Genomic DNA, 12,798 nt, shown 5'->3' with positions numbered 1-12,798 from the left:
TCAAAATGACTGTTATGCCTTCTCTTATACAATATATTACATATCTATTGTGGGGTGGTCCTTGAGGATTGTTCAAAACATGCCAGTGGTCCAGAGCTCAAAAAAGGTTGAGAACCACCAATGCAGCACGTCACCGCATGCAGCCATCCCACATCTTATAGTGTAGACTGGGGTCCCACAGATAAAAATTGTATCAAAGGGGGGGGGGGGGGGGGGGGGGCTGTGGCCGAATGTATATCAAACTGGGTGTCCTTGAAATTAAAAAGTTTGAGAATCATTGATCTAAATAAACACAGTATACTCAAATGAAATCCCCCCCAGGTGGTTGGGTCTAGTGACATCATAGTTGCTGATGTCACTGGACCAAACCATCTGATGCCACCAATACTATATAAGGGGAAACATGCTGGGTGGCACCATCCTAAACAGTTGAGTACATGGACCAAATATCATAAGCATGGAAGAGTTTCCGAGTGACGCACCAGAACACTGTCCTGGCACCCAGAGTGAGCAGGCAGGGAAGGGCTCCTCATGTCAGGGCTGTCCAAACCAGACGCTGTGCGCCACCGGGGCCGGCAGAGCAACTGACCCCGCGGTAGTGGAGATAGTGGAGAAAATGCAAACGGTCAAGCATAAGATCCTGGTGTTATCGGGAAAAGGTGGAGTAGGCAAGAGTACCTTCAGTGCCCAGCTGGCTCACGCGCTGTCCAGCGACGGCACCAAGGAGGTGGCGCTGTTGGATGTGGACATATGTGGCCCGTCTATCCCTAGGATGATGGGTCTGGAGGGAGAACGGGTCCATCAGAGTGGCTCCGGGTGGTCCCCTGTGTACGTGGAGGACAACCTGGCGGTCATGTCTGTCGGGTTTCTGCTCAGCAGTCCCGACGACGCCGTTATCTGGAGAGGACCCAAAAAGAACGGAATGATCAAGCAATTCCTGAGGGACGTCGACTGGGGGGAGCTGGATTACCTCATCATCGACACGCCCCCCGGCACCTCCGACGAGCACCTGTCGATCGTCCAGTACCTCGGCTCCGCCGCCGTCGACGGGGCCGTTATCGTCACCACGCCCCAGGAGGTGTCCTTGCAGGACGTGCGCAAGGAGATCCGGTTCTGTGAGAAGGTCAGGCTGCCGATCATTGGAGTGGTGGAGAACATGAGCGGCTTTGTCTGCCCCAAGTGCAAGAACGTGTCGCAGGTCTTCCCTCCCAACAGCGGGGGCGCCGAACGAATGTGCAAAGACCTGAACCTGCCACTGCTGGGAAAAGTGCCGCTGGACCCCCTGATAGGACGCAGCTGTGATGAGGGGAAATCGTTGTTTAACGAAGCACCCGACTCGCCTGCTGCCAAGGAGTACCACAGCATTGTACAGAGGATCCAGAGCTATTGCTCCAACCTCGTCACAAAGGAGCGGAACGTCAATTGAAGCGAAGCGCGGGAACTGTTCGCAAGAGATGACAGATCCACATCGTACACTAGTAGTTTTTAAACTTTGTGCCCAAGGTGCACCCGCCAATGTAGCCTGGCATTGGCCAGACTGATAACGTGGATTCACTCACAAGTTCCTCCTCCACGGGAGAGAGTGAATCCACGTTATGAGTCTGGCCAATGCCAGGCTACCGCCCAGAGGCACATGGTCATTGGGGCCAACGAGGCCATGGCCCGGTCTGTGTAAACCCTACATAACAACATTAGCAGCCCCTCACCCTTTAAGTCGCCTTTGTTTTCAAATGGGGCTCAAAGACGCGCACCTCTCCATTCAGAAATGTAATAGAAGAACCGGCGTCCTGAAACACCCTGCCCCGCGTCTAAACCGGCGGCCTCGGTCCGCGAAAAAAATGGGGCAGTGTGTTTTGGGACGAGCGTTCCGTTTTCCACCCGGAATGGCTCGGTAATTCTCAATAGAGACTTATCAGACGTTGTTGTGCGAACCCCCCCACCTTGAGGGGGAGGGGGGGTTAAGATTCTGGCCCGGTCAACCTTAGAATTCACCATACGCTACTGCTATTGCCAATGGGCAAGTCAAAATCTCAAGGCACACCTGTATTCATAGCGAAAAGCTCACAATGCGTTGTGAGTTTGTAGATCGTCTGTTTTTGCTATTTTGTGGTAAAATGTAAAAACTAAAATAACAATTTAATACAAAATAAATTCACCTAGGCCTACCAAAACAAGGGAACCAGGAGACCTGGTACTGCCAGACCCCTAGTGGTTGAAAGATCAGAGCACTACGTCACGCTAAGCTTGGGCAATCAAAAAGAGGACAGAAGACAGACCTCTTTTATGCCCATGTATGGACGAAAACGTTTGGAGAGGGGGACCGACAAAGCCTCATGTAGGCCCGAAGAAGACAGACCTCTTTTATGCCCATGTATGGACGAAAACGTTTGGAGAGGAGCACCGACAAAGCCTCATGTAGGCCCGACCCCCTGGGTCTGGCAAATAGGGATGACAGGTTAAAAGTGGTTGATATATTTCTTTAGGCTTTTGAATTTGCCTTTGTACTGGGAAATTAGTGTGTGCACAAAGTGCCGATATAGTAATTTAGAAAACAATATTAATAACATTTTGTATAGTTGTTGCAATAATAATGTATGATTATTATTATATACATTACAGCAGTATGCCTCGGCACACTGCCACATCACAAAATCATAGCACATGTACGGAACGTTTTGACTGACAAAACTATTATAGCAGCAGCATGTAAGGCACAAGGATGAGATGAGAATACACCTACTTTGTTACAGATACTGTATATGGTGGATTTATAGATAGACAGGGGACATTTAGTGTAGGGGTCTTCAACAGGGCTGAAAAATGTTGAAGACCCTTGATTTAGTGCAAAACCCAATAAGCTGCATTCATCTGAAAATAAGACTTACACCAGGAGTCTTCAATGTTTTTCAGGCCAAAGATCCCCTTGGTAAGTAGGGACCCCCACCACATACTGTATAATCTCTCAAGAACAGATTCTGCTCTGCGTTGGAATCTGTTGTGAAGGTTCGTCATAACGTGTACGCACTGTGTGGGCGTGGGCGTGCCTTCAGATCAGGAAGCAGGCCGCGCTTTACCCAATCAAATGTAGTGGGCGGGATTTACGTGTCCGCTGATCCTTCCCTACTCGAAACAAGCCGAAACTAATTTAACAATGGCGTCCGCGGAGCAGACAAAACCACGGAAAGATTTTCACATTTTAACTTGCTCTTTCATCATAGAAACAAGTGGGCTTATAACCAAAACGATCCATGTTCTCTGGGAGAAGTGGTGTTAGTGTTCCGTGTAGAAATATTGTTAGTGGGAATGAAAACATAGTCGCACCACCCGGAAGTGGAGAGTGAAGGCAGACTAAAACCCCGGTTTCCTTTGCGCATGTGTGCTGCGCTTTCATTGTCCCAGAGCCATTATGAGATAGTACAAACAGCAGAGGGCGCTGTTTTTCATTCTCATTTGGCTTTGGGTTCCCAGATTGCATACTGTATAAAGTTGTTGCATATTAAATGTTTTCATAGATCGCTTCATAGACTTGTTTAGCAGCACTATCATCAGTGTCTAAATTAATGTTTTTATGTTTGTTTGTGTTTACACATCACCATTTCTATGAATATGTTGGATCATCTTCATGTGTATTTTCAGACATTTAACCACCTAAACCCTCAATACTTAGTAAACTAGGCCGAAAATAGGAGATCTACAAGTGCACAACGATCTGCTATGTTAGGCAAATGTTCACCCTACAATAGGGATGTTAGGGTTCAAATGGTTAATGTAAAATAGAGTGTTTGTAAAGTAACAGGGGTCTCCGTCTCTTTAATGAACACAAAATAAATGTTCAGGTGGGTTGCAGAATTTTTGCCAATCAGGAGAGAGTACCCATTTATCATCTTCTTTTTTTTGTGGTCCAGTTCCAATTTTGTCTGCTCATTTCTTTGTGTCAACACTTCCAATTTCACTTCTTTAATCTGTATCCTGACTGAGTTGTCTATCCTGATTGGATGGAATTGGGATCCCAACCTGAAAATGACAATAGGTATTCATAGGCCTGACAGGCAGATAGATGAGTGAATTTATTCTTCAGTGGTGTCCTTCTTGCCGGTCTCCTCTCCTTCAACAATCGGGTACTTCTCACAGACTTCTCCCCAAGTCAAGGTGCCGTTGGCCAGATCTCGGATTATCTCAGGCAATTCACTGACCTCTGCTCTGATCTGTGTCATTGAGTCACGGTCTCTCAGAGTGGCTGTGTGGGGCGTCTTGTTCACCGTGTCAAAGTCAATGGTGATGCCAAACGCCACTCCGATCTCATCCGTCCTGGCATAGCGCCTCCCGATGGTTCCTGAGGAGTCCTCCACTTTGTGAGACACACCGCTTTTGGTCAACGCCTCGGATAAATCCCTCACAAAAGGTACAAATTCCTGCCTTTGAAACAAAGGAAGGACAGAGCATTTATATGGAGCCACAGTGGCAGGGAAGCTGAAATACGATCTTTGTTCGTCACCTTCTCTGACATGGAATGTGTGCTCGAAGATGCTATGCATGATTCTGCCAATGCCGAACGAGGGCTCAATTACACTGGGAACAACTTCCTCCACATGCAGTGTCTTCTGGAAGCGCTTTACACTGACCATGTCCTTTGTGAGTTTGAAAGACTTTCCTTCCGTTTCAATGGTAAACTCTCCTGTCTTACTGAGCAGCTGCTCCTGCTCCGTAATGAAGCATTCGTCACACACCTTATCAAGGTACTCCATTGCTAGCTTAGCATCCTTTCTGTAGGCCTTGCCAATGGCCTCTTTGTTGGGCTCAAACTGTACAACATTTACAACTTTGGGCTGCTTAAGATGTCTCTCAGCAACCAGAGGGACCTTTGTAGCCCGGGCGTGGCATTGCAGATCATAGCATGAGCGGTCGGCACACCCTACAATCTCTATCCAACCATAAGAGGTTTTGGTCTCTGCATCCCAGCAGTCACAGGCATAGTGGGCCATCTCGTTGTCCATGTGCTGACGGAAGCGTAACTTATGTTTGGCCACACCTACTTTAGTAAGGTACAGGTAAATCCTTCCAATGAAGTATCCCAGGACAGAGTTATTGATTACTCCCTTGTCCACAGCATCACCCAGAGTCATGATGCAGGCTGACTGGCCGCTGGTCTGGGCCTTGGAGGAGAACAGCATTATGTCCAGGTCTTTTACATTGTGGAATTTAGGGTGGACCTTCTCAGTGGGGTCCACAAAGTGCTCGATCTCAGCCATGGTGAACTCTCTGACACGAATGAGTCCTGAACGGGGAGAGATTTCATTTCTGAAGGATTTGCCAATCTGTGCAGCAGCAAACGGAAGTTTTCCCTGGTTAAACTCCAACAAGCGTTTGAAATTGAGGAAGATTCCCTGAGCGGTTTCAGGCCTCAGATAGCCCGGCATATTCCCTCCTGGCCCAATGGATGTCTGAAACATCAGGTTGAAGGATGTTGGGGCAGTGAGGTCATTTCCTTTGGTGGGCGACTTGACATGGTATTTCACAAAGAGGTCGGTCAACTCTTGCAGGGTAAAGTTGTCCATCTGAGTGATGACGTCTGCCATCTCTGCCTTATTCTCTGCAGAACATTTCTTATCAGACATCAATTTCTGGAGGTGGGCTTTAAGGAGATGGTCAGCTCTGAACCATTCACCATTCTCAACATCTTTCACCATATAGTCAGCAAACTTGTCCACATGCCCTGACGTCTTGAGGACAGGTGCTGGGGTCAGCATGGTGCAGTCAATCTCCAGAATCTGCTCCTCCTGGATAAAATGTTGCCTCCAGACCTGCAGGAGGTTGTTCTTGAGAGCACATCCCACAGGCCCAAAGTCATATAGACCACTCACACCTCCATAGATGGCAAAAGCCTGATCATAGAAGAATCGCCTCTTCAAAGTATTCTCCATTTTGGTTCTATCAACAATGTCATCTTTGGGCTGCATGGCCAGTTCCTTGGCCTCAAGTGTCCTCTTCTTTGCTTTTAGTTCAGCAACAGCTTTAGTGATGTCTACATCAGGGGCACCTTCCTCTTTCATCTTGCGCACCACATCCCCCTGTTCTTTGACTATGAGCCGGAGAGGGGCCAGAACCTCTTTAATATTAACATACATGTTTTGTCCTTCAGAGATCTGTTTCTCCTTACACAAGCAGACCAACAAAGTACTTATATGAGTGAGATACAAATAAACCCCTCTCGATTCTTGAAAGAGAACTTGAGGGCAGACATCTATTTTGTATTGGCACGTTGTCAGTACTTGGAGGCCAGTCTATGACATCAGTACTATGACATCAGTCATCTCCGTATTTGGGCATTAGCTCCGTCTGGAGCCTCACTCTCCACGATAGCTCCGAGATGAGGTTACGTTGCGCTGAGCCCCGGTGGAGACATAACATGGAGACACACCGACACACAGACTGCGTACTGGAGGGGGCAGTACCGGGGGTATTACTAAGAATGACATCTGTCGCCCGCGAATGATGGGTACTGTACTAGTTTAAAAGGATAAATAAATAGGAAGACATTCTGAAACAGTTTCACAGTAATATTGATGTGTGAAACCATGTGATGAAGCATCACCATGAAAGTACGCATGACTACTGTGATGTCATCATGAACAGTGACTTATCACTAACCCGTGAAGACTCACTGTGTCACTTCTTTGATGTCATAATGAAGAGACTATAAAATCGATAAATGGCAAATGTAATCCACTTTCCCCCATTGACACATACATTCAAAGCTGACTGTTGGAGGAACCAAGGAGAGCACAGACAGCTCATTGGGATCAGTTAGGGGTTTCGTGTCTTGCTCAAGGACACTTTGACACGCAGCCATTAAGGAATGAACAGGGAACCTTCCGATTCCAAGACTTCCAATCTACCTCCTGAGCCACTGCTGCACTGCCACACCTTAGCCAACTGGAAGATGACTGCGGTGGAATCTTATCCAGTTAGAGAATGGATCCGCATATTTCTTCTGTGTATGTGTTGGTATGGCGTGAGCTCCGGGGGAAACATTGTCAACAAGACCATCCTGAACGGGTTCCCGCACCCCGTCACCATGTCCCTGTCCCATGTGTTCTTCATCATCGCATTCCTTCCGCCGCTGCTGCACGCACAGGGAGTCCCGAAGGCGGACCTGCCCCGCAAATACTACTACTGGAACATCCTCCCACTGGCTTTCATGGAATATGTCACAGCCATATTGTCCCACTTCACCATATGGAAGGTGACGGTTTCATATGCACACACCGTCAGAGCCACAATGCCGATATGGGCCGTGTTGATATCGAGAATCCTCATGAAGGAGAAGCAGGTGACTAAGGTGTATGTGTCCCTCATCCCCATCATTGGAGGAGTGGTGCTGGCCTCTGTGACCGAGCTGTCTTTTGATCTGACCGGACTTGTCTGCGCCCTGGCCTCCACGCTCGGCATCTGCCTTCAGAATGTCTTCTCTAAAAAGGTGCTCAGAGACACAGGGATTCATCCCCTGAGGCTGATCAACATCCTGCAATGTAACGCCGTCCTCTTCATGGTTCCGACCTGGCTCCTGGTGGACCTGCCGACCTTCCTGGTGCAAGGAGACTTGTCGGATATCTCCAGCTGGGGCAGCACCTCCCTCCTGGTGCTGGCCTGTTGTTTTTGTAAGTTGGTGGAGAACGTCGTTGCCATCGGCGTGCTGAACCTGGTCAGTCCTCTGAGCTACGCTGTCGCCAGCGCCACAAAGGGTCTCATGGTCATCAGCGTCTCTCTGCTGTTTCTGAGAAACCCTGTCACGTACATCAACCTCCTGGGTATGATGATAGCCATCGTGGGGGTCTTCCTCTACAACAAGGCCATGTATGATGCCAACCATAAGAAGCAGCTCCCCTCCACCAAGCAGGATCTGATGTCCTCAGACCACCCGGCCCGGGACGAGATCCAGAATGCCAGCGGCTTGGACCCCAAGGTCATGGTCAAGGTCTAGCCCAGCCAGGGCAAATACCTCACGACCATAACATAACTATGCAGGCATTTGCTGTCTGAGGAAGAGTTCTTGTACACGAAACGCATTGCTGTATAGTCTGTAAGATTTTAAGCCAGTTGTTTGTTCGTTTGCCTAAACAAAGGTTTTAAAAATAGCTGTTTGAGGGCACTAAAGCTATTCTTCTGCATTGTACACTGGTCTCCCCGCTCAATTAACTTTTGCCTTCGTGGGAACCCTAGGACTCTCCACTTTTGAGTGGTGCCTACCACTCCTACATTTGACTGTGTGTGTGTGTGTGTGTGTCTGTCCGTCCGTCCGTCCGTCCGTCCGTATGTTTGAGCACGGCCTGAACAGCTGCAGCTGATTGCAACACAAGGATGCAACCAGTTACACTAATTCAAAGGCACCACTCTCTTCACACTGTGTGTGATTTTTTTTGTGTGGAACTACGGAGGCAGCCACCAATGCGTGGGTAACCCCCGGGTGTCTCTGATCGACAGAAGGGGGAGGGTCTGTAAGGCATCCCATCTCCTTCCCTCCCCCCCCCTCACCGTCCCTGAAAAGAATGAAAGCAAAGTGCTTGTTAGGGTGCAGAGAAATGAGACGTGTCAATCATGAAAGGGAGCCAGCGTGTTCTGACTGTACCCCTCGCACAGGTAGAACATGGATAGGTGCCGAATAGGTGTTACCTATCAAGGATAGGTGCTTATTCTCTCTTCCAATTTAATGAATTCAAATATCCTTTTATGATGCGTTTCTTTTGCTTAATGTTTTATGTAAAGCACATTGAATTGCCTTGTTGTTGAAATGTGCTTTACACACACTTTCCAACATATCACCGTTCATTTATTTCCAGTCATATACTGTATATAGTAAGGGACCGGTCGGCTTTGAGGTGAAACAACCTTTGCGACAGCTGGTGTAAGGTAGCCATGTTGTGTAAATGCGACATCGGGAGGCAAGATGGTTCTCACTGACCACATGAAAGCATCTGAATAACACTTGTTTCCACGTTTCCAAGTTAAAACAACTGTAAGAATCCTGAGAAGCCGCTCAAAATGTTACTTGTACAATAGACGAGTGAAACAGACTTGGATGTATATTATGTATGCCTGCTGCTTCATTACATCAGTATTATTACTTAATATGCACTACTTTTTTCATTTTAATATTATGATCTTGTTATGTTGTTATTATGTTGTATTAGCACAGTCCGGAACATCTGGGTGACATCTCAAAGTGACAAATACAGTGAATTCCTCTTGATCATTTTGATCTTAAAATGATTTGGGATTTGTTTTCTTCTTTTTTATTTACTCTCAGAGGGAAGTAAAAATATTATTTACTAGAAAGGTTGTGCTCCTCGGAACGTGTATCTCCGGTAGGCCGGGTGGCCTGTCCAGGGATGTGTAAATCGTGGGCTGCAGCCGTCGGAACCTAAGGAAGCCATGGGGGGAAATAGCAGTCTGGTGAACCATCCAGGTCGTGTCGATTCACAATATCATGTGTCTTCTGCAGACCAGTACCCAAAGCACTGGGTGGGCGTTTTGCAGGAACCAAAAAGTGGGAGAGCCGATCAGCGTCTGCATTAATTGTGGAAAGCAATTGCAGCCTAGCGGTATGGAATTGGCTCTTTGATGCTCATTGTCATGGGAAGTTCCATCATGATACAAGGAATCCAGGATAAACTCATTTTGAATCTATGACATGCAGATTTATTAGGCCATTTTGTGGTGCCACAGAATTATTATTATTTTTTTCCCATAAAGATTTCCAAAGGTATTTATATAAATTATTTTAAGGCTGGAACCAAGCCATCCAGGCTCCTTGTGAATCGTGCCCATAAAACATTTGATTCTCTGTCAAAAAGTATTTGAATATTTAACTATTTGATATACTAGATTTAATAAATAATTTTTTTTGTGGTTTTCAAATCGTTTTGGAAACAATCAAAAGTTTTATGGTCATGATTCACCAGGAGCCTGGATAGCTTGGTTCCAGGCTTATAATAATTAATTTAAATATTTTCGGAAATCTCTATGGGAAAAATGGATGGGGTTTCTATCGGTGGCACCACAAAATGGCCGCCACTAATATGCCCTTCAGTAGTTTGTGAGATTAGCCGTGGATACGCACACGCATGCACACGCACACACACATGCAAACAATCACCAGCCCTGCCTTCAGAGATCAAAAATAGCACATATTGGCCTGAGGGTGGCGCTAAAGGAAAGGTCATGGGGTTACTCTAATCTTTAGGTTGGTATGTGACTATGTATTTATTGTGTTACTATATTAGTTCACTTTATGTGAGGTGTGTTGGCTCTACCATGTATGTCAGTAGCATATGTGGTTCCCAAAGTGGGGTCCGGGGACCTCCAGGGGTCCTTGGGGAGGTTCCAGGGGGTCCCCAGCAAAATGTCTTAATACAGCATCACAATCATTTTAACCGCTTTATCCATTTATATTTTGGCTATTCAAAAATAGCAGATATACAAGCTCACAGCCCGAGAAAAATCTTGAAAGTGTCGTTAAAATGTTTTTAAAAAAAAAACATAAATCCTCTCTTCTGGGGGTCCCTGGCGCGAAACATTTTTAGATGGGGCTCCGTGGCCAAATATATATCAATTTGGGGGTTGTTGACATGAAAAGGTTTGAGAACCACTCATGTAGACTGTGTTACTATGTTAGTTCACTGTATGGTGTGTTGTCTCTGTACCATGTGTGTCAGTATGTAGACTACTGTGTTACTATGTTAGTTCACTGTGTGTGAGGTGTGTGTTGTCTCTGTGTGTCAGTATGTAGGCTACTGTGTTACCATGTTACTACTACAGGAGCTATACAAACACATGCTTGTTTAGTAGCTGGCCACCGGTCAAAACAAATGTGTGCTTTGTTTTTGTTTGGTGGTTTCCCAATGTTACCCCCAGAGAGAAGCCAAAAGTCTACCTCCCTGGCCCTGGAGAGTGAATGGACATGAGAAAGAAAGAAAGAAAGAAAGAAAGAGAGAAAGAAAGAAAGAAAGAAAGAAAGAGAACGAGCACGTTGAATGAAGTGAGGTGTTGAATCATTATGAACTCATAGTCATATGAACTCATAGTCATATGAACTCATAATGAACATGTGTCAAGAGGAGGCAGGCGCGTGCCCGTGAACACGACATGCACGCGCACCAGAGGGACGATAAACCCATATCAGATCAGGTCACATCTCTGTCTGTCTGCCTGTATGACGCTGGACCACCGCCCCCTAGCGAATATGTGTGGGTACAGCAGGAAAAAACGTTGGCGCTGTGGTTAGTCAAACCGTTATTGTTGCAACGGGTGAGGAGGGGTGGACCAGTGGTGTAAAGTATTAAGTACATTTACATCAAGTGCTGTACTTAAGTAGCCTAGTAAACCCTCCCTCCGGAAATCTCTTTTCCATTTGATTCGAATAAAATACAAATGAGATTTCTGGAGGGAGGGTTTACCAGGCTAGTACTTAAGTACAATTTTGAGGTATTTTTTACTTTACTGGAGTATTTCCAACAGTTTCCAATTGTCAGCACTTTTACTTCTACTCCACTAACATCTCAGAGGCAAATATTGTACTTTTACTCCACTATACAATTATTTGAAAAGTTACTAGTTACTTTGTAGATTTTGATTATTATTACAAACATGCATTAACCACCACTTTATCCCAATGCTTATTTGAAAATAGCCGATCTACAGGCTCACAACGCGTCGCTTCGGGAGGAGTTGCGAGCTTGTAGATCTGCTATTTTCAAAAGTTTTTAATACATTTTGAACACTTGTGAAATAGGATCTTCTGTATGATGAGTATACTTTCTACTTTGGGTAGCCTACTTTGAGTACATTTTGATGCCAATACTTTTGTACTTTTAAAGTAAATTTTGAATGTGGAATCAAAGCAAAGTGCTTGTCAGTATAAGGGTGCAGGGCAATGAGATGTGACAATGTTGAAAGGGAGCCAGCGTGTTCTGACTCTGACTGTGCCCCTCGCAGTGGTAGAACATGGATACGTGTTGAATAGGTGTTGTGTTTCTGTTTCCTATTAAGGATATAAGTGTGATAATTTTTTCTTCCAATCTTATGAATTCAAATGTCATTGTATAATGTGTCTCTTCTGCTTAATGTTTTATGTAAAGCACATTGAATTGCCTTGTTGTTGAAATGTGCTTCACAAATGTTGTTCTGTACTTGTTTCAATGATGAACTTTGCAGCTTGTTTCTTGGCTCCATCTCCATCTATTATATTATTATTAATAATATTAATATTAATATTAATACTATTATTATTATTATTATTATTATTATTATTATTATTATTATTATTATTATTATTATTATTATTGTGGGATCGCTTTAGCGATCGCACTAATGTTATCTTTACTATTTATTATTATAATTATTCCCCCCGTTTTTTGGGTCATTTCAATGGAGAAATGCCATTTAGTGACGTCATAATGCCATTCTAGTGAATGTACCGTAATGCCATTCTAGTGACGTCATAATACTGATGTCATTGTATTATGACCCTACTATAACACTACTAACACTATCAATACTCAATACCAGCAACATTCTTAGCGATCCCACACTGTTTCTTCAGGAACAGTACTTTCTAGTTATTATTATTATTATATTCCATCAATTATTGCATTTATTAGCCCATATCAGTGGTTCTCAAACGTTTTGTGCCAGAGACCCCCATACAAGATTTATGTTGAAGTAGCTGGTATAGGGTTAAAGTGGTTAAACTGATTGTGTTGGGGACTCCTTGGATCCCCCTAAAGGGGCCAGCCTAAATGT

At 45.2% G+C, this 12,798-nt stretch overlaps 3 protein-coding genes across 3 annotated transcripts; 2 read left to right on the top strand and 1 right to left on the bottom strand.

Annotated features, from left to right (window-relative positions):
* Positions 1–457: 457 nt before the first annotated feature.
* LOC308093606 (cytosolic Fe-S cluster assembly factor nubp1-like) lies at positions 458–1,426 on the top strand (the record flags this gene model as incomplete). The annotated part of the gene is made up of 1 exon (XM_080439938.1): positions 458–1,426. The coding sequence occupies one exon, from the start codon at positions 458–460 to the stop codon at positions 1,424–1,426; it is 969 nt and encodes a 322-aa protein (XP_080296064.1).
* A 2,641-nt stretch (positions 1,427–4,067) lies between these two features.
* LOC308093207 (glycine--tRNA ligase-like) lies at positions 4,068–6,125 on the bottom strand (the record flags this gene model as incomplete). Its single annotated transcript, XM_080439463.1, has 1 exon — positions 4,068–6,125. One exon carries the CDS (start codon positions 6,123–6,125, stop codon positions 4,068–4,070), a length of 2,058 nt encoding a protein of 685 aa, XP_080295589.1.
* An 815-nt stretch (positions 6,126–6,940) lies between these two features.
* On the top strand, positions 6,941–7,981 carry LOC308093605 (solute carrier family 35 member E1-like; the record flags this gene model as incomplete). Its single annotated transcript, XM_080439937.1, has 1 exon — positions 6,941–7,981. One exon carries the CDS (start codon positions 6,941–6,943, stop codon positions 7,979–7,981), a length of 1,041 nt encoding a protein of 346 aa, XP_080296063.1.
* Between the last annotated feature and the right edge of the window lie 4,817 nt (positions 7,982–12,798).

The sequence above is a fragment of the Gymnoscopelus braueri genome (assembly GCF_963280865.1).
Source record: "Gymnoscopelus braueri genome assembly, chromosome: 10".
Lineage (NCBI taxonomy): Eukaryota > Metazoa > Chordata > Actinopteri > Myctophiformes > Myctophidae > Gymnoscopelus > Gymnoscopelus braueri.
Note: the sequence above shows the minus strand (reverse complement) of the source record. Positions and strands in the feature narration are given on the sequence as shown.